Consider the following 23,023-nt stretch of genomic DNA (forward strand, 5'->3'; position numbering starts at 1 on the left):
AGTCTCTGGGGTCTCACTTAGCTTCTCTGGGGCAAACTCTGGGCTTCATCTCTTAGCTTAGCATCTCCAAATGTCTTTCTATGCATTTCCAAGCATCTGGGTCTGTGTCGGCTCTGAGCTCTCTCTCTCCCTGAACTCTCTTAAGGACTCCAGTGAATTAATTAAGACCCACCATGAATATGCGGGCTCAAATCTCCATAGAGATAATCTAATCAAAGGTCCCGCCCACAATTGGGTGGGTCACATCTCCATGGAAACAACCTAATCAAAAGATTCCACACACAATAGGTCTACCCCCACAAGGGTAGATTGAAAGGACATAGTTTTTTATGGGGTATATAACAGATTCAAACCAGCACAGCTGACTTCACATCAGAAACCATGCAAGCCCATAGACACAGGAATGACATCTTTAAGGACTGAAAGAAAACAAGCTTTCAACCTAGAATTCTATTCAGGAAAAATGTTCTTCAAAATGAACATGAGAGATATCTGGTCCCAGCCATGCAGGATAGATTGCTACTAGATTTACTCTCTCACTATAAACAACTACAAAACCATAAAATTGGAACCAGACATGCCTTAAAAACTTTTAGAGAAGAGAAACATATCAGTTGAATTTCATATTGACTCTGCTTTGGTGCATCCTCCAAATCAAGATACAGGAAAATGAATCCAAATAGAAAGCAGTGATCTCACTGGGCAAAGGAAAAAGGGATCTGATTTTTAGGGCTGCAAGGTGGCTGAAATTTATGGGACAGGGTTCAGTACAGGAAAAGTCACACAAAGGAGCCCCAGAAATCTATGTAGGGATCCCCCTCCTTGGGTCTGTAACCAACTGTTAAGCTGTGCATCCAGCATGGGAATCTCCACGAGGCAGATGGGGTACTGATTGCTGATCTGATATTCTAGAAGTTGTACATTGGTGTTCCAACCCAGCCAGAGTGGAAAGACCTCAATGAACATGTTAAGTATTCAGTTGAGACCTCATGAAGTTCGTAAGTTGAAAGTAAAAACCACAACTTGGAGCAGTATTTCTCAAACTTTTGGGTCTCAGTATCCCTTACACTTAAACTATTGGTGAATCCTGTGCTTGCTCAAGATATTTGCAATATCAAGTATATAGGTTTAGTATTTTTCACATGTATAACACTTCATAGTTGAGCTATTAACTATGCTCAACTATGTGAATAATGGATGTGAATAAGAGAAGTAATTTTAGTCACGTATAATTAACTACAAGGCCTAAATTGTAGTAACCGTGACTTCCCATAGACATGTGGTTGGAAAACGCAGCCCATTCAGATAATTTGGAATATTATTATTCAATACCACAACAAAACTTGAGAAGTAGTAGTTTCTTAAATGTTAGTTGCAATGTAGAATCTGAAACCATAAAAGCAAACTTTTCATACTATGTTACATTATAATCCATTGATCTGTCTTGCACTTTGGATGGATCTTTTATCCTTGCATAATTTTGTAACATCATGTATTGGCCATCTGGAAAATAGTGGTACACAGACTTAGGCAGATCTTTGAAATGTTGACATATTTCAGTAAGTACTTACGCAACATTAAAAAAATTCATACTTTTTAACAGGACCATCTATCTCATCAGAAAAGTCTTTATGTATCGGGACACTGTAAAGCTCATGATGGTGGATACGTTTTCCAAAATCCTAATTTTTACTTGAAAGTTTTAATTATACCAATATTGCCAGTTGTTCTTCTTGAATTGACAGCCTTGCTTGTGAGAAAATGTCTACCAACCACCCAAGTCTGAATAATAATAGTTTGCCTGTCAATCATTCTTTCAAGTAAAAAATGGAATCCAGTGAATCACAAATGAAACAACTGCATAGTGGTTTCCCTCAAGCCAACCATCAAACTTTGGTATATAGCAGAAGAGCTCAATGCATATTTCCCATGTCATCACACAAAATATTTTTAAAATGTATACTCAGGGTGAAGATTTCATAAAATGTATACCTTTTACTGCTCCTCGAGACATTCTTAAGTGAAACTGGCATTTTTCTAACTGCAAGTTTGTGGCAGCAAAGAATACAATAATTATTTGTTCAGTTTGGTTACTCTGCTTTGATACATGTTAAAACGAAGAGAAGATTTACCCCCTACTGATTCTGCTCCATCAGTGAAAATGTCACCATAGTGAAAATGGCAAATAACATCTTAGTATTGTTATGAGAATAGCTTTTACCTTGTGGAACCACTAAAAGGATTTGGGGGACCCCCAAGAGTATTCAGATCACACTCTGACAACTGCTGCCCTAGAATAAGTGCTATACCAAAAACGAAGGACAAAACCAAAAATATATCTGCTCTCAAAAAGCCCAAAATCAATCCTCAGAGAGATCACTGTGATCTACCAATAATTTATTTACCTGGAACAATTCTCAATAATGGTTAGGAAGATAGTTAAATTCCCAAGTCACTATAACATATCATATATAATGTCTAGTATATAATAGAAAATTACTAGATTGGTGAAGAAGCAGGAAAATTTGACACATGATCAGGAAAAAACATAGTAAATAGAAGCAGACCCACAGAACAAACATAAATCTAGAACTGAAATATACTATATGGAATGAAACCTTCACTGGTTGTGTTTAACAGCAATTGGATACTATGGGGGAAAAACATCAGTGACTTGAAGACAGGTTAACGACATCATCCAAATTGAAGTACAAAGAGAAAAAAGATTAAAGGGAAAATATGAATAGCACCTCAGTGATTTATAGGACAATATCAAATGATCTAACATACATGTAACCCGAGTCTCAGAAGGAGAAAGAAAAAGCAGAAAAAAAGTATTTGAAAATACAGTGGCTGATATTTCCACAAGTTCAGTAAAAGACGTCAACCCACAGATCAAAAGAAAGTAAGAGAACCTCAAACATGATAAATGTAAGGAATACCATATCCAGGAACTTTATAATCATACTCTTGCAGACCCAAAATAGAGAGAAAAACTTAAAAACAGTACGAGAATAAAGAGTTCATAAAATGATTAATAAGAATGATAGCTGTCATATCACAATACATATCAAGGTCAGAAAACACTGGAATAATATCTTTAAAGCCCATAGAAAGAAAAAACTATCAACTTGGAATTCCATATTCAATGAAAACATCCTTCAAAAATAAAGGTGAAATAAAGGTACTTTCAGAAAAAATAAAGATGAAAGAAGTCATTGTTAGCAACCCCATAATATAAGAAACGCTAAAGTTCTTTAGGGTGAATGGACTCAAACCAATGAGAAATAGATACATTTTAAATGTCAATACATGGATAGGCTGAAAGCAAAAGAATGAAAAAAGACTTATCTTGCAAACTGGTATGGCTATATTGATATCAGAATAAGTAGACTTCAAGTCAAGGAATATTAGCAGACCTAAACAGAGACATTTCATGATGATAAAGGTCAATTCTTCAAGAAAGCATAATGATTCTAAGTGTATATATATCCAATAGTAGGCTTCAAAATACTATTTTTAGGCCTAAACGGAGAAACATACAAATTCAATCATAGTTGGAAACTTAAACCTCCTCTCGGCAATAATAGAACAAGAAAGAACATATAGGAAGCAGCAGCCAAAACATCAGTAAGAATATTGAAGATTTTAACACTATCAACTAACTTGATTGAATTTACATTTACTGAACACTATATCCAACAAATGCAGAAAGCACATTCTTTTCAAGTGCATATGGAACATTCACCAAGTTGGACCATGGCATATACTGGGGCATAAAACAAATCTCAATAAATTTCAAAAGATTGATATCATGCAGAAGATGTTATCTGATAACAACAGAATTAAATTACACATCAAGAAGAAAAGGATATTTAAAAAATCTCCAAATTTGTGGGAATTAAACAAAATATTTCTAAATAAATCAGGGATCAAAGAAGAAATCAAAAGAAAGAAAAAAAATAAGTTGGACTTAAATACTCTGTTCATAGAGACACCATTAAGAAAATGAACAGCCCATTTTCCCTACCAAACAATTCAGCTATTAGATGGAGCAGAGGAAGGGAGCCATTTACAGCATGGTGTAGGGGAGTGCAGATGCCCAAAGCAGGGTATTAAATGTTAAGCAGGGAGAGGAGAGTCCAAGTAAAAGGGCTGCCCCATGTGGGGAGTCAGAACACAAACAGGGTAAGGACAGGTGTTTGTGTGTGACTGACCTGGCCCAGGTGTCAAAACCCAAGTGGGATGAGGAAGGCAATCACATGATCAAGGTGGATGGGGCTGGTGATGGGAGATTGGTTATTCATAGTGAGATTGATCAAATAAGTAAATATTTTAAGGATAACATAAGTCAGGTTTTTCACTGTTAGAGAAGGAAATTAGAAATACAGAAAGTGAATAAACTGAAATGTAACCTGTAGTGTTGGATTGGAATTGGAAATACCAGTGTGAACTTATGATTTTCAATATATACAAATAAAGAATCATATACATATAAACACACACACATATTGTAAATGTGTGTGCATATATGTATATATGGATATCCCTAGCTCTGTTCACTAAGAGGGCCTAGGAGCAGTGAGAAACCTAGTATCTAGACCTTGGCTTCCAACCACCATTCTCCACTTAAAGGAATCAGGACATCTTGGAGAAATAGCTAATTTTAAGGTTAGAGTAGAGAAACTACAAGATAAGCTTATAGTATCTTGTCAGAAAACAAAGAAGGTGCTCAAAAACTGATGGAGACATGCCATAGGGACACAGAAGTCATCATGAAGGTAAAATCTGACATGAAAATATTTCAAGCATCAAAATAACTAATGAATGGAATACAAACAGAAGTCAATAACCATCAGAGACAGAAAATTCACAAACACCTGGAGGTTAAAAATGAGGGGAAGATGAAAACATTCCTGGATAATCAAAAGCTGAGGGACTTCATCACCAATAGATCAGTCCTATAAGAAATGCTAAAGGGAACTGAGCAGGCTGAAAGGAAGGGACACTAAACAATTAACTGAAACCACATGAAGAAATAAAGATTTCCAGTAAAGATCACATGGTAAATATAAATACCAATACTACTGTATTTTTGATTTGTAACTCCACTATCTACTTCCTACAGGATCTAAAATACATAAAGTGTAATGATAAATCAGTGGTTTTGGACTCAATGTAAAATATGTAATTTTTGACAAGAACTACATAAAGGTGGGGGAATGGAGGAGTATAGGAACATAGTTTACGTGTCCTATTGAAGTTAAGTTGGTATCAAAGAAAACAAGATTGTTATAGACTTAAGATGTTAAATTTAAGCCCCACACTAAACACAAAGAAAGTATCAGAGAATATGATCATAGAGATGAAAAGTAGAGTATGGGTTATGAGAAGTGGGGGAAGGGGCAATGGGGAGTTAATAAGAAATGAGTCTAGGGTTTCTGTTTGGGGTGAAGGAAAATTTCTAGTAATGGATGGTGGGAAGGTGATGGCATTGCAATATTGTGAATGTGATTAATCCCACTAAATGGAATGCTTGGGAGAGGTTGGAATGGGAAGATTTATGCTGTATATATGTTTCCACAATTGAAAAAAAGTCTAAATAGATAATGACAATTAAATGCCATAGATGAGATCTAAGAATAGAAGAGAAAAGACTCAAAAGGACACAACTGGGAAAAAAGAAAAAAACGAAGTATAGAATGTAAGCTTTATATCAATGTTAAATTTCTTGAACTTAACTACACTTAATGTGATTTCATAAATGAATATTCTTGTTCATAGAAAATGTATATGTGAATTATATTATTTGTTCAAGGATGTGCGCAACTTGCTTTCATGTGTTCAGAAGACAGAGCAATAGATGATGGACGATAGACAGGGAGGGAGGGAGGGAAAGAAAGAAATGGTTAAAGTGAGAAAATATTAAAGTTGGTAGATCGGGGTATCAGTGGAAGGGGGTTGGGGTATGCTGGAGTTCTGTGTATGGGGTTTGTATTATTTTTGCAACTGTTTACTGTAAGTTTGAATTTATTTCAAAATTAAAATTAAAAAAAAAAACACATAGGATGTACATAACCTGAAAAAAAAAAAAAAAACTAATGAGAAGAACAGATTACAACCCACTCAACAGAAATCCAATATATTAATAAATCTGAAGAGGAATGAGATATTTCATAGTCTCAAACTTCCTCCCCACAAAATACGTATTAAAGGAAAAAAGAATAATTTTACAGTGAGGAAGCCTGGCAGTCCCCACCACAATCTAGTGATCAAAGTAGCATCATCAGTAATGACAAATCACTTGCACGGCCTGACAGACTGCAAGGAGAACATAGCACTGATTCTGTGATATTCCTGCCAAAGACCCATAACCTAAATCTAATCATGAGGAAATAGCACACAAACCCAAACTGAGGGACATTGTACAAAATAACTGGCCTATAGTCTTCAAAAGCATCAAAGATATGGAAGTCAAGGAAAGGCTTATGAACTCTTTCAAATTGAAAGAGACGAAACAAGCCAAATTCAAAAGCAAATAAACAACAACAACAAAAACACAACCATATATATCTGGCCCTTACCCATCTGCCTGACCTAAGTACACTCTCCTTTACCCAACCCTGCCCTGGCCTTCTTACAGTTCCTCCAACAGAGCTGCTTTCCAACCACAGGGCCTCTGCATTTGCTCGGCACTGTGACTGATTCACCACTCCCCCAGGTATTCACCAGCATCATCCCAGGTTGTATGTCTCTGTTCAAGAGAGCCTTCCCTGACAGTCTTATCTAAATTAGCCCTGTCAATCTCCATCTTTTTCTACTCCCTTAAGCTATTCATCTTTCTTGCAAAACTTGTTTCATTTGTGATCTTATTTATCCATTCATTTATTTACTTATTTTATGTTTCTCCCCATGACAACATAAGCTCCACAAGAATGGGCAAGTTAGAACCTTGTTCATGATTGCACTGATAGCACCCAGCATAGTGCCGCTTACTGAGTAGGCACTTGATAAATATTTGCAGAATATATGAATGGATGCATATATTTGGGGTGGGGTGGGGTGAGGGGTGTCTCTGTCTTTCTGCAAAAGACAAGCTAGAAAGCAGTTGAATCCAAACTACAGGCAAAATGGTTGCACTGGAAAAGAAAGAGAACACCCTCTCACTGAAATGTGAGGGAAATATAAGAAGAAAAATAAGAAGAGTAATAAATGGGATCAAGATGAAGTTCCTTTGGTAGCTCAAACTGAGATCTCCATTTCTTCCCAGGCCTCAGGCCTTCAGCTCTCCTCACCTGCTCCACCCCAGCCTTGGCCCCTGGATTTCCTCCTTCTCCTCTACAACTTGGGAGGCTGTTCCCTGCAACGATGGTTTCCCCCGCCTCTGCCTAGCCTTCCCCCATCCAGGTTCCAATTTCTTATCCCTTCCCTCACAGCCATCCAGGGCTCTTCCCTTTGCTCCAGTAAGGTAGTCATATCTGGCTTTGAAGCAGGTAATGGCAGGAAAGGTCAAAGGAAGGTGTTTCTAGAAAGACAGCCCTGAAATTCCTAATGCAGAAACCTCATTTTCAGACAGCAGATTCTAAGTTATTTCAGGCAGACGACCTTACCCAGTGAGACCAAGTTGCTGTAGTTCTCCAACATCACATCCACGTACAAGTCCCTCTGAGCAGGGTCCAGGCACTCCCACTCCTCTTGAGAGAAGTCTATGGCCACGTCCCTGAATGTCACCAATCCCTAAAGCCAAAAACCCACATATTATTTGTGAAATTAAAGAAAATATTTCAAGAGGAAAGAAGAAAGTATGAAGGATAACATTGCAAGAAGGGGGAAATACAACAACCAAGTAGTCTGGAAGCCTGTGATACAAGTAGGAAAAAATTAGGAAATCAGTGCAACTAAAGCAAAGTGACCACATGTTCTAGAGGAATCCTATAACAGAAGAAAAAAACTTACTGGATGCTGTGAGATAAGTCAGCTATCCAAACCTGTCTGGTTCTATAAAAAAAAATTCCAACTTCTCTATTAAATAAAATAGTGTCTATATATATAAGCACACAACCTGGTATGTACCTGCCTTATAAATTCTTTGTAATTGTGAACGGCTACATCATCTTTTCCCTTTAAGAAGTAAGAAAAAAGCATGAAAACTTTTTTCCAAATGTACTATAAAATCTCTATGTTAGAAAAATGATTTCCATTAAATTAAGTTATATCTTCAAGCCTCAAGTTGACAATTCTGTTAGAGTACATCATAAGAGTTTTCCCTTATGAAGAATAAAGTTTTTATAAGCTGTAAATCAGTTCATCCTATGGATATATCAGATTAATTACTCTATTATACTTATATATTTAGGTAGAACAAAACTAAAGATTTTCTTAATTCTGGGAATCTGTTATCAACTATTACTCATGCATCTGGATCATCTTCTTACTTGTTACCACTGATCATTCCTCACTTAACATCTCCCTTGTTTCTGAGTTAGAGAATACCAAGGAAGGATGTTGCACATCACACAGATGTCACCCAAGACCCACACATACTGGACATTGACAAAATGGATTTTGACACTGGTGTTCATCTCTTAGGGAATCCCTGCAAGGAAACACTCACTCCCATCTCCTAAAGCCTCACAAAGCTTGAGGTTAACCATAAACTGAAGCCAAGACCAAGCAATCCCAAATTCCATCTTATTTCTCTGGAAAATTCTGGATTAAGGAAGAATCCCAAGTTTTTTGGGTGTAATACAATGGGACCCTCACACTAACTCAACACACCACAGACTTTAGGTGGGACCTGGAAATTCTGTTAAAGGAAATGGGCAGACCTAGCTGAACGGAGGTTCTAACAAAGGGCACTGCTGGGGACAGCCTGCCATGGATATGTCACAGTTAAACACCTAAACCCTTCCGGAGAATCCATAAATGAATGAAACTGTTCTGCTGGGTGATCATGCAGCCATCTAAGTGCAGAATACCTCAACTGGCCTTTTTGATAGCTGTCCACTTATCAGCATCATTTATGTTTTCAAAACGTCTGCAGTCTTCGGTTCTCTCCTCTTTCCTTTTTCTCTTACACGAATCCTGTTTGTGCTCTTGTTAGATGAAATCAAGCTACTACTGGTTTCCCTTGTATACAAGTAAAAGTGTGCTAATAATTAACTATATTCTTTGACAAAAGCTCCCTCAGGGGACTCCAATCCGTCACTGCTTCATCACTGCTCCTGATAGAAGACTGAGCACACAAGAGATGCTGAATAATGTACTCAACAAACATGGTAACACTGACTGGAAAAAGGAGGGGCACACACGGAGGACTCAGACTACTTGGCATCATTCTTCACTGGAACAGGAGGAACTAAGAAGCAGGTTCAGGGATGGGGTCCTGTTAGGTAGAAAACTTTAGGATAATTAATGAAAATATCCACATGACTTAAAATCACAATTTTTCAAGGAGAGAGAAATACCAACTTACTTCAGTCATTGTTCTAGAACTGAAAGAGCTAATTAATCCTCCATGGGGTTCTTCAACTGGTAAAGCACAGAGTCCAGAGAAGCCAGACCTGGGAGAGGATAAAGAAACTTTAGACAAGCTGTGCTTAAGTGATTTCATCCTGACTTAAGCTAATGTAAATTTTTATCCACTCCATTCCAGCTTCTGCTCCCACCCAATCCCACCCTCATCCCCCACACCATTTATGGAATCTAAACTTTTCTCCTGAAACCCCAAGGTTTATGGCCAGTGTCCAATTCTGGGGATGCTGATCTCCACCTAAGATTAGGCTGTCGGTCTTGCCTAAATCAGATCCTTTTTCCTCCATTCCCACATCTCAGAGCTGTGAAGGGGCCAAATTGTCCAACTAGAACCTCCTTCATGGCCTGAGAACTGAATAAAGTTGGTCAAGACATGGAAGTAGGAAGTATATACAAGGAATTACTCAGACAATTGACTAATTTCAAAAAGCTAGCTGCTTAAATACACATAAAAACAGCCATGGAATGGAATACAACAGTACATGCTAAGTAGGGGAAGACTCAAGATATATTGTCAATGGAAAAAAGAGGTTATGGGATATATAATTATATTTTTAAAATATATGTATATGAGTAGATGAAAAAATACGTATATATTAATATCCCACATGAAAAAAAATATTGGGAAGTTATACATCTATATATTAATATTGTTTACATTTTCATTGTGATCAAAATTTTCTTCTTTTTGTTTAGATATTCTGCATAACTGTTGCAACCACAGTGATGCATTATACCAACCCTATGATTTTTCAGTCTACCCATTTCCTGCCTAGAAAAAAATGACTGAAATTATCCAAGAAATATCATGCATATATTAAAGACTTGATCCTGCTTCATTTCATGTCTTCTTGACAGATAAGTGTATTTTGCTTTTGAACCTGTATTTTCAGACACAATACCCTCCAGACAACTGCTGAATCACCTGATCCTATTAGTCTCCCCTTGCAACTAACATTATAGAATAAAAACTGTAAGGTATAAAGCTTACAGAATAAATTCCATTTGCCTCCACAGAGTTTCCATAGGTTCAGTAAAATTTGGTCATGAACCAACAGTAAGCCCCTGAGGCAGTCACCTGCACTGATTGCTCTATTGGCCTTTATCGCTGGCTGCCTTACACTTATTCTTTTTTTTTAATTCAATTTTATTGCGATATATTCACATACCATACAGTCATCCAACGTGTACAATCAATTGTTCAAGTACCATTATATAGTTGTTCACTCATCACCACAATTAATTTTTGAACGTTTTCATTACCACACACAAAAAAAATAAGATCAAAAATTAAAGTAAAAAAGAACTCCCAAAACATCCCATCCTCCAATCCCTTCCTATTATTCATTTACTTTTTGTCCCCATTTTTCTACTCATCTGTCCATACATTGGCTAAAGGGAGCTTACACTTATTTTTATTTAAATTTGTCTTTTGTCTTAAAGGAAGCAAGTATTTCTTTTAGCCACTGTATTACCACCCGCCCCCACCCCCAGTACTATTATCACAGGGTCTCACATTTGGAGCAAAATTTTACCCATAATTCCACTTCTAAAAATGTACCCTTAAGAAACAGCTGGAGAAATATACAAATGTAGGCACAAAGATACTCAACAAAAATAATTTTTGATAACTAAGAATTAGAAGCTATGTAATATTCAGTAGGCAAAATGATTAATAAATTATGATCCACTATATTCTTATTGATAATGATGGTTTTGGTTCATATTAACTGATGGAAAAAGACATGCATGATCAATTTCTTGGTGAGGGAGGTAGGTGATAAAGGATGCTTAATGTGAGAGGTATATTCTACTGAAAAAGACTCTTGTGTCAGACTTTCAAGGGTGTGAATCTGAACTTGACAGTTACCAATTTCTCAAAGTCTCTGTTTCCTTATTAATAAAAGAGAAAGAAGAACAGTATCCACATGGATGGTTGTGTTGAAGATAACGAAAATTCATAAAATACTTAGTGCCATACAATAATTGCTTAATATAAGTTGGCTACTATTTTTGAAAATGGAGAAAGTTACATATCCCTTAACCTATTTTAATAAAAGAAATGTAATTGCACTCTTTCCATTTTTCTCATAGTAATTTCTCAATCCTGCTTCCTTATAATGCTAACTAAAATTTCACAACCCAGCCTTGAGCACATGAGCACATTATAATTACTAAATAACAACATGAGCAAAAAAGGTTCTCAGAAGATACTTTAGGGAAAAGTGGCAGAGTAGGAAGCTCCAGGACTCAGTCCATCTACCAAAACAATTATTTTTAGATGGGAACTGTCTGAAACAACCAGTTTTGAAACTCCAGAGGCCAGAGGAACATTGTACAGCATCCAGGGAAGAGCAGAAGGAAAAGGCTGATAAATTACAGTGAAGAACTGTAAATTGCTCTCACCACATGGTGGCTACTGGCGCCCATCCCACATTCTTAGGGAAGACTACCACAGGGTCCAGTCGCTGGCTAGTTGATGCTTAACAGAAAGGGACATAAGAATCCTCTTCCCCAAGAAGAGGGGGCTGCACAGCCAATTGCTGGTCACAGCTTTTGATTAGCGAATTCAGATTGCTGGGGGCCCAGCTCTGAGGGCAGCTATTGGATAAAAAAGCATGACCCAACTCTATGCTATCTGCAAAAGATTCACCTTAAACTCAACAATACAAGTAGGCTGATGATGGGAAAAATAAACAATGCAAGTAGTAACCAAATGACAGGGTGGCTATACCAATATCAGATAAAACAGACTTCAAGTCAAAAACAGTTACAAGGGACAAAGATGGTCAATACCTACTGATAAAGGGGACAAATCAACAGGGAGATGTAACAATTATAAATATATATGCAACTTACAGCAGAGTCCCAAAATGTATGAAGCAAATACTGACAGATTTGAAGGACAAAATTGACATTTTAAAATTAATAGTAGGAGATTAACATACCACTCTCAATAAGGTTAGAACATCTAGTCAGAAGATCAATAAGTAAGTACAGGACTTGAATGATACATGAAACCAACTAGAACTAAAAGACATATATAGAAGACTGCACCCAACAAAAATAGTTAACACATTCTTGTCGGGTGCACATGGATCAATCTCCAGGATAGACCATAAATTAAGTCACAAAACAAGTTTCAATAAACTAAAAAATATTTAAATCATACAATGTATATTCTCTGACCACAACAGAATGAAGCTAGAAATCAATAACAAAGGGAGAAAAAGAAAATTCGCAAATATGTGGAAATTAAACAAAATACTCTTAAACAACCAGTAGGTTAAAGAGGAAATCAGAAGCAAGATTAGGAAATATCTTGATGCAAATGAAAATGAAGATACAACATACCAAAACTTATGGGATGGAGCAAAGGCACTGCTGAAAGGGAGATCTGTAGCTCTAAATGCTTACAATAAAAAAGAAGAGAGAAGAACTAAGATGGCGGCTAGGTGAGACAGGGCAAAGGGACACCTCCGTGAGAAACACTAGATAAGGACCAGAGAGTGACCCAGAATACTGGTTACAGTGATGCGCCAGCTGGACGAGATCTGCTAGTTCCCAGGGGCTGTATACTTGGTGAAACTGGGAGTCTGCATTCTGAAACAAGTGAGTATGCTGGCTGGAAGTCCCGCAGCCACATGGCAGTCTGGGGAAGCCAGGGTTTGGCATCTGGAGACCGACTGGCTCTTTTAATAAAAAAAAAAATAATAATAAAAGGGAAAAACCCAGGAGCGGCTGCAGCTGCGATTCTGGGAACCACGCAGTAAAACACAGCAAGTGGGGGCTGGGCTGGCCTCTCAGTGTCTGGCCTGGAAGACAGCCTGCTGCAGATATCCCTGGGGCGGGGGGAACTGAGGGGAGAGCCAGAAGCCGAAAGAAACCCCGCGGCTAGCAGCTCGCTCCTGGGAGGGCTGGATAAACTCCTGCCTGGGGCCGTGCCCACAGCCCAGAACCCCGCCAGTTGTCCCAGAGCTGGGAAGGAGGAACTGTGTAAGGAGGGGGGTGTGGAGATGCCCCGTTCAGCCATTTCTGCATCAGGCTGAAAGTGCCCCGGGATGGCCCAGCGGTCCGGGGCTTCCCTTGAGGGACGGCGCGCACTGGTGACATAGCACGGCATTCCCTCGGCAGAGGTCCTGGAGGATCACAGCTGGGAGGGGGGACCTGCTCAGAGAACCCAGGGACACTACGCCAAGTCCGGTGGTTTGTGGGACAGCAAGAGAGAGGGGCTGGGGCTGAAATGAAATGAAGGCTTGGACTCTTGCGGCGGACTTGAATCTCCGGGAACAAGGGGGATTTGAATATTGAGGCTGTCCTTCCTCCCTGGCCACCCGTACAAGTGCCCCGCATTCAGGGCGGACAGCTCCAGCAACACACCCAGGCTGAGTTCTCCGGCTGGACCCCACAGGAATCATTTCCCCACTCACGGCGGGAACAAGGTGGAGAAATGACTTGAGAGGTATAGGTGACTCACAGACGCCATCTGCTGGTTAGTTAGAGAAAGTGTACGTCACCAAACTGTGTTTCTGAAAAATTAGATCGGTTTTTTTTAAAAATTGAAAGAACCCTGTCAAGCAGAGCAAATGCCAAGAGGCCAAAAACAACAGAAAATCTCAATGCATATGATAAAACCAGACGATATGGAGAATCCAACTCCAAACACACAAATCAAGCCATCAGAAGAAACAAAGTTCCTCTCAGAATTAATCAAAGAAACACAGTTGAGGAACGAAAACATGGCAAAGGATTTAAAGGACATCAAGAAGACCATGGCCCAAGATATAAGCGACATAAAGAAGACCCTAGAAAAGCATAAAGCAGACATTGCAAGAGTAAATAAAAAAATAGAAGATCTTATGGAAATAAAAGAAACTGTTGGCAAAATTAAAAAGACTCTGGATATTCACAATACAAGACCAGAAAAAGCTGAACAACGTCTCAGTGTCCTAGAAGTCCACAGAACAGAAAATGAAAGAACAAAAGAAAGAATGGAGAAAAAAATTGAAAAAATCGAAATGGATCTCAGGGAAACATAGAGAAAATAAAACATCCACACTTAAGACTCATTGGTGTCCCAGAAGGCGAAGAGAAGGGTAAAGGTCTAGAAAGAGTATTCAAAGAAACTGTTGGGGAAAACTTCCCCAACCTTCTACACAATATAAATACACAAAGCATAAATGCCCAGTGAACTCCAAATAGAATAAATCCAAATAAACCCATTCCGAGACATATTCTGATCAGACTCTCAAATACTGAAGAGAAGGAGCAAGTCCTGAAAGCAGCAAGAGAAAAGCAATTCACCACATACAAAGGAAACAACATAAGACTAAGTTGTGACTACTGAGCGGCCACCATGGAGGCAAGAAGGCAGTGGCATGACATATTTAAAATTCTGAGAGAGAAAAATTTCCAACCAAGAATACTTTATCCAGCAAAACTCTCCTTCAAATTTGAGGGAGAGCTTAAATTTTTCACAGACAAACAAATGCTGAGAGACTTTGCCAATAAAAGACCTGCACTACTTCAGATTCTAAACGGAGCCCTACCAACAGAGAAACAACAGAAAGGAGAAAGAGATATAGAGAATTTTAACAGAAATATATAGTACCTTACATCCCAAAGCACCAGGACACTCATTTTTCTCTAGTGATCATGGATCTTTCTCCAGAAGGGACCATAAGCTGGGACATAAAACAAGCCTCAAGAAATTTAAAAAAAAAAAAAAATTGAATATACTCAAAGCACATTCTCCAACCACAATGGAATACAAATAGAAGTCAATAATTTTTGAACTATAACTCCACTATTGACTTCCTATATGATATAAATTACACAAACAGATATAAATTACACAAACACAGATCAGTGGTTTTGAACTCAATGTAAAATATGTAATTTTAGACAACTATATAAAGGTGGAGGAATGAAGTACAGGAACATAGTTTATGTGTCCTATTGAAGTGAAGGTGGTATCAAAGAAAAACAAGATTGATATGGATTTAAGAGGTTAATTTTAACCCCCACAGCAGACACAAAGAAATTATCAGAGAATATAACCATAGAGACGAAATGTAGAGTTTAGGTTAAGAGAAATGGGGGAAGGGGCAATGGGGAGTTAAGAAATGAGGGTAGAGTTTCTGTTTGAGGTGAAATAATGGATGGTGGGAAAGAGCATTACAACATTCTAAAGGTGATTAATCACACTAATGGAAGGCTAGGGAGGGGGTGGAATGGGAAGATTTAGGCTGTATATATGTATCCACAACTGAAAAAAAAATAAAATAAAAATAAAAAAAGACAGTCTAAATAGATGATGATTGAATGCCAAGGATGAACTTGGATAGGATTGGAGGATAGAGGACAGGTGGCTCAAAGGGACACAGTTGAGACATAAGGAAAAGGAAATATAGAATGTAAGCTTTGTATCATTGTTGAATCTCTTGTACTTCTTAGCTGCACTTAATGGGATTGCATGAAAGAATGTTCTTGTTCATGGGAAGTGTATATGTGAATTATAGTATATGTTCAAGGATGTGTGCAGCTAGCTCTCATATGTTCAGAAGACAAAGCAATAGATGATGGATGATAGGGAGGGAGGGAAGGAGGGAGGGAGGGAAAGAAATAGCGATGTGACAGCATGTTAAGGTTGGTGGATTGAGCTATCGGGGGAGGGGGGTCAGGGTATGATGGAATTCTTTGTATGGGGTTAGTATTGTTTTTGCAACTGTTCCTATAACTTTGAATTTATTTCAAAATAAAAAAAATAAAATAAAATAAAAATAAAAATAAAAAGAAGAAAGATCTCAAATCAGACCTAACCTCAAAATTGGAAGGACTAGAAAAAGAAGAGCAAACCAAACCCAAAGTAAGTAGAAGAAAGGGAATAACAAAAATTAGAGCAGAGATAAATGAAATAGAAAGCAATAAGACAATAGAGACAATGAAGAAAACCAAAAGTTGGTCCTTTGAAAAGATCAACAAAATCAACAAACTTTTAGCTAGACTGACAAAGAAAAAAAGAGAGAGGACACAAACAACAAACATCAGAAAAGAAAAGGGGGACATTACTACCGACCCTGCTGATGTAAAAAGGACCGTAAGTGTATACTATGAACAACTGTATGCCAACAAATTTTATAACCTAGAAGAAATGGACAAATACTTGGAAACATACAAATTACCTACATTGACTCAAGAAGAAACAGAAGATACCAATGAACCAATTACTAGTAAAGAGATTGAATCAGTCATCAAAAACCTCCCAACAAAGAAAAGCCCAGGACCAGGATGGCTTCACATGGGAATTCTGCCAAACATTCCAAGAAGAATCAACACTAATTCTGTTCAAACTCTTCCAAAAAATGCAAGAGGAAAGAACACTCCCTAACTCATTCTACAAGGTCAAAATCACCCAAATACCAAAGCTGGATAAAAATACCACACGAAAAGAAAACTCCAGACCATTACCTCTTATGAATATAGATGCAAACATGCTCAAGGAAATACTAGCAAACCAAATCCAGTAGCATATTAAAAGAATTATACACCACGATAAAGTGGGATTTCTCCCTGGTATGCAAGGTTGGTTCAACATAAATCAATTAATGTAATATACCATATTAACAGAATGAAGGAAAAAACCACATGATTACCTCAATTAAGGCAGAAAAGGCATTTAACAAAATACAGCACCCTTTCATGATAAAAACACTTAGAACACTAGGAATAGAAGGAAACTTCAACATGACAAAGGGCATATAAGAAAAGACCACAGCTAACATCCTACTTAATGATAAAAGAGTGAAAGCTTTCCCTCTAAGATCAAGAGCAAGACAAGGATGCCCACTGTCACCACTGGTATTCAACATTGTACTGGACATTCTTGCCAGAGCAATGGGGAAGGGAGGGGAGGGGAAAGAAAGTAAGTAAAGGCATCCAAATTGGAAAAGAAGAACTAAAACTTTCCCTATTTGCAGATGAAATGAGCCTATATGGAGAAAATCCTGAAAAACCTACAACAAACTTTGTAGATCTAATAAAATGAATTAAAAAACTGGCTGGGTATAAGATCAACAAACAAAAATCAGTAGTGCTTCTATACACAAGCAATGAACAACTGGAAGAAGAAATCAAGAAAAAAAATTCCATTCACAATAGCAACTAAAAGAATCAAATATTTAGGAATAAATCTAACCAAGGACATAAACAACTTATACACAGAAAACTACAAAACATTGCTAAAAGAAAATAGAGAAGAACTAAATAAATGAAAGGATATTCTGTATTCATGGATTGGAAGACTAAATATCATTAAGATGTCAATTGTACCCAAAACAATTATAGATTCAATACAATCCCAATCAAAATTCCAACAACCTTCTTTGCAGAAATGGAAAAGCCAGTTATCAAATTTATATGGAAGAGTAAAGGGCCCTGAATAGCTAAAGCCATCTTGAAAAAGAAGAATGAAGTTGGAGGACTCACACTTTTCAATCTTAAAACTTTTACAAAGCCACAGTAATCAAAACAGCAACATACTGACACAAGGACAGACAGACAGACCAATGGAATAAAACTGAGATCTCAGAACTCAACCCTCAAATATATAGCCAACTAATTTTTTACAAGGTGGCAAAAACTACTCAACTGGGAAAGAACAGTCTCTTCAACAAATGGTGCTGGGAAAACTGGATCTCCATTTGCAAAAAAAAAAAAAAAAAAAGAGGACCCCTGCATCACACCATATACAAAAAGCAACTCAAAATGGATCAATGACCTAAATATAAAACTCCTACAAGAAAACATAGGGAAGCATCTTCAGCACCTTGTGTTGGGCAATAGTTTAATAGACTTTACACCCAAAGCACAAACAACAAAAGAAAAAAATAGACAATGGCTTCGTCAAAATAAAAAACTTTTGTTCCTCAAAGAACTTTATCATGAAAGTAAAGAAACAACCTACACAACTGGAGAAGAGATTTAGGAACCACATATCTGATAAGGGATTAATATCCAGTATATATAAAGAAATTCTTCAACTTAACAACAAAAAGACAAACAACCCAATTTAAAAATAGACAAAAGACTTGAACAGATATCTCTCCAAAGCATTAGCCATCAGGGAGACGCAAATCAAAACCAAGGGATTCATTTCACACCCATTAGAATGGCTGCTATTTAAAAAACGGAAAATAAGAAGTGTTAGGGTGGATGTGGAAAAATAGGAACACTCATTCATTGGTGGCAATGGAATATGGTGCATCCACTGTGGCAGAGTTTGATGGTTCCTCAGAGAGCTAAGTATAGAACTACCATATGACCCTGCAGCACCACTACTAGATATATACCCAAAAAAATTGAAAGCAGGGACTGAAACAGATACTTGCATACTGATGTTCATAGCAGCATTATTCTTATTGTCAAATGATGGAAGCAACCCAAGTGTCCATCAACCTATGAATGAATAAAATGTGGTATATTTATATAAAAAGGAATGAAGTCCTGATATATATGATGACACGGATGAACCTTGAAGACATCATGTTGAATGAAATAAGCCAGACACGAAGGGACAAATAGTATATGATCTCATTGACTTGAAATGATTAGAATAAACAAACTCACAGAATCAAAATCTAAACAATAGGTTACCAGGGGACAGGGTGGGGACAGGGAATGGGAAGTTAAGGCTTAAAATATACAGGGTTCCTATCTGGAATAATGGAAATGTTTTGGTAATGGATGGTAGTGATGAAAGCACAACATTGCGAAAGCAATTAACAGCACTGAAATATGTATCTGAATATGATTAAAAGGGGCAATGTTAGATTGTATACATGGTAACAAAATAAATTTTTTTTTAAATCCATGGAACCATACTACACAAACAGTGAACCATATGTTAAATCACGGACTGTAATTAACAGTACAATTATAAAAATGTGCTATCATCAATTGTAATACATGTAATACATGTTCCACACCAACGCAGGGTTGTGTTTTATGCATGATTGTTCTGTAAACCCACTTCTCCTAAAAAAAAGATTTTCAGAAAGATATGGAGGAAATATCCCCTCTTCCCAGAAGTTGCAGATGGACAGACACAATTTGACATCATAAATCCAGCTCAGAGAATAGGATCTGATTAGGTTGACACCTGAGAACATCAACCAAAGGCTCAATCTTGTTTTTCTTTGCAAATTGATGATTTATGTGAATATTTGTAACTATAGCCTTCTTATTCTATTTTCTGGAGAAAAAAAAATTTTGAATAAAAATATGCCAAGATATTAAGAATGGTTACTCTAGAAGATAGAATTTTAACTACCTTCTTTATAAATCTCCTGGATTACTGGATTTTTTGCAACAAGTCTGCATTAACTCAATAATCATAATTATAAAGATATTTACTGGGGGTATATTTATATCCAAATGTAAAAAACTGAGTAATGGGGGTAGGGCACATTTCAGTCATTAAGATAATTGAACAAATAGGTCCAACACTGAAAAATCAGTGGTCCTGAAACAAATTATACCTACCAGCTCTTGAGCATCCTGTAGCTGCAACTCACTGATACAATGAGACACCGTCTCTGTTAAGATTCACCTGTGAATGAATGTGAGCAACAAAAGTCACCTTAGAAGTCTGAGGAAGAAAATATATGTGTGTAGGCAGAACAGCATTTAGTACAGAGTAGATGCTGGATGAGTGTGATTAAAGCCCTCCCCCTCTTCGCTGAATGGTTATTTAAAATAACATTTTGGAAATGACTCTTGAACAATGTCTTTTCAGAGCCTATCTTATTAAATGGGGTTCAAATATAACTTATAATAATCTTGAGTCCTATTGTTCATAACTTTAACTACTGCTTAAAGTTACCTCACTTAAATTTTCCCTCTTTTGAGGAACTCTTTGTTTTAGTTTCTTGACTACTAGAGCAAATATCATGCAATGGGTTGGCTTAAACAACAGGGAATTTTTTGGCTCACGGTTTTGAGGTTAGGAGAAGTCCAAAATCAAGGTGTCATCAAGGTGATGCTTTCTCCCAGTAAAATGTGGATTCTGGGGCTGGCTGCCACCAGCCATCCTTGGTCCTTGGCTTTTCTGTCACATGGCAAAACACATGATGGCCTCTCTTGGCTGCTCCCTTCTATTCTGGGTTCCGTTGACATCCAACTTCTGGCTGCTCCCTCTGGCTTTCTTTCTCTCTCTCCTTCTCTGTGACCTACCCTGTAAGGCCTTCAGTAATAGGATTAAGACCCATCCTGATTCAGCTGTGCCATACCTTAACTGAAGTAACCTCATCAAAAGGTACTATTTAAAAGAGTTTATACCCACAGGAATGGATTAAGTTCAAGAACATTTTTTTTTCTGGGGTACATACCTCCAAGCCACTATACTGTTTATAAGCATAATTTTTATTAGCTCTATACTATTCCATCCCAGGATATACTGCAATTTACTTAGTTCCAGTAACTGGATGCTAATTTTGAATAATTCATTCCCAAGCTATTAAAATCTTTATTCTAGACCCATATGTGGGGTTAGATCTTTGGGATCATGTACATATTTGACAATCTCATGAACATATATACATTTTGTCTATGGCATGAAAAAAGGCACATTTATTATTATTTACAAAAATTACCACAATTTCAAGGGATTTGTGGACACCTGGAAGTTCATAAATGGAATAAAGACCTCAGGTTAAGATTTTCTGCCCTAGCCCATTTGAGCATTTGGTTGTTTTTTTAAACTTTTTTTATCCTGTCACAATCAACTTCTTATTTCCGTTGCTTCTGAGCTATAAAAAATTAAGGGGGAATAATTCAGAATCACCATGTAATAGTAACTCCTAATATTTACTCCGCCCATATCACAGGGCAGGCACTGTTCTAAGGAGCTTTAGACATATTAACTCATCTTACCTCATTGCAATGCCATTAAGTAGCTATTATTTTGTCCTGATTTTATACCACGTTTTTTTAGATGTGGTACAGAGAGCCGGAGTCAATTAATCTCACATAGTTATTAACAGGCAGAGCCAGGATTTGAACCCAGATGCTACAGGTCCCGAACCATGACACTGCACTGCCACTCACAACCCATACAAAGTTGGACCTGAAACAAACCTAAAACGAGCCTTAGTGATGTCACCTAAAGATGATCTGAAAATCCCTGCCCTTGTTGGTACAGACCCCTATGCTGAAAGCCCAATTGCATTCTGACCCCTAAAAGTCTCACAAAGCAGACAACTTTGTCATGTATAGACTGAAACAATAATTCACTCATACCTTGCCTTGTTTTAAAAATCATGACTCTGCAGAAGATCAAAAGTAGCTTGTTCAGGACATCACCTAAATACTAATCTCCTCCTTAAGTAATTATAGTTTAAAATAGAGCTCTAACAATCCCCAGGAGGTATACTTCACTGCCATCAGAATCCTTAGAAGAGGATAGTATACATGGGAGAATTCAAACAATTTGCCACCTAGATATGTAGCTATTAACTGAGGAGGAGAAGGACAAGACCGGACCCCTGGGAAGGGGGATGCACTAGCATGATGATCCTTCACTAGAATGACCAGAATAGACACTACTAGTAGGCTATTTCAGGCGGAGGAAAGCAATATTCTTACTGCCTAAAAGAAAAAGTAATTGTATGAATAAAACGAAGTACAAACTCACCTGAGTCTGGATTTCTAAATGTGCAACAATTCTACCCTTCTTGTCAGGGTCCTTATGAAATCTGGCAGCACTGGAGAAGAAAGAAATAATGAGAAACCAGCATTTTTTGGAACACAGACAGGCTTAATTAGAAAAGAAAAATAAACAAAAAATAAGTCTGGAATCTGTCTGAGAGTTGACAGCAATTCTTGGAGACATGGTCTAGGAGAAATTCTAGACCTCCCCAACACATCTTCCCAGGAGATAGTCCTGAGGACATTTTCAGATCTAAAATTCTCTTCTCAAGACCAGTCCTGTGCCTTCCGGTTTGAAACGTTAATTCCAAGGCATTATATAGGACTTCTTTCTTGCGGTCATTTAACTGTGGCGGGCCCGTCGAGAACCTGGAAGGCACCTGGAGTGACAGGGCACACAACCAAAGCAAACCACACTACAAATAAGGCCACGCAACCATCACTCGTCACACATTCACAACTGCATCAACCGTCACGGAGACACACTGCAGCCCTGTCTAACTGTCTGTCACACACCATCCTCCTCAGTTGCTCGTGCACACAGGTTTCAGGCTCCGCACGCGACAACGCCCTGTCCGCGACCACAGCCTCGTCTCACGCACCAAACTCATTGCCACCCTCATTGCGGTTTCCGAAGTCTCCGGTACAGTTCGCTGAGGCCTCCCTCCTCACCCTGTGCTGATTTCTTCCTCGGACGCGTCCAACTCACCGCGCAGAGCCCAGGAACCTTGGGGACACCGGAAAAGGACCCAGAGACCGAGGTTAGTCGGGGCCCAGAGGCTTG

The 23,023-nt window shown here is 37.9% G+C and overlaps 1 protein-coding gene across 1 annotated transcript in view; it reads right to left on the reverse strand.

Annotated features, from left to right (window-relative positions):
• Nucleotides 1-22,944, reverse strand: part of ZNF283 (zinc finger protein 283) — a 32,611-nt gene extending 9,667 nt beyond the window's left edge. Inside the window, exons 1-5 of the mRNA XM_037820635.1 lie at nt 22,842-22,944; nt 22,226-22,295; nt 20,077-20,776; nt 9,476-9,563; nt 7,611-7,737 (exon numbers count right to left, since the gene is read on the reverse strand). Of these exons, the coding sequence (XP_037676563.1) occupies nt 7,611-7,737; nt 9,476-9,563; nt 20,077-20,090 (229 nt within the window). The 5' untranslated portion in view covers nt 20,091-20,776; nt 22,226-22,295; nt 22,842-22,944. The remainder of the gene's footprint in view (nt 1-7,610; nt 7,738-9,475; nt 9,564-20,076; nt 20,777-22,225; nt 22,296-22,841) is intronic.
• Nucleotides 22,945-23,023: the final 79 nt, after the last annotated feature.

This window comes from Choloepus didactylus, chromosome 27 (genome assembly GCF_015220235.1).
Source record: "Choloepus didactylus isolate mChoDid1 chromosome 27, mChoDid1.pri, whole genome shotgun sequence".
NCBI lineage: Eukaryota > Metazoa > Chordata > Mammalia > Pilosa > Megalonychidae > Choloepus > Choloepus didactylus.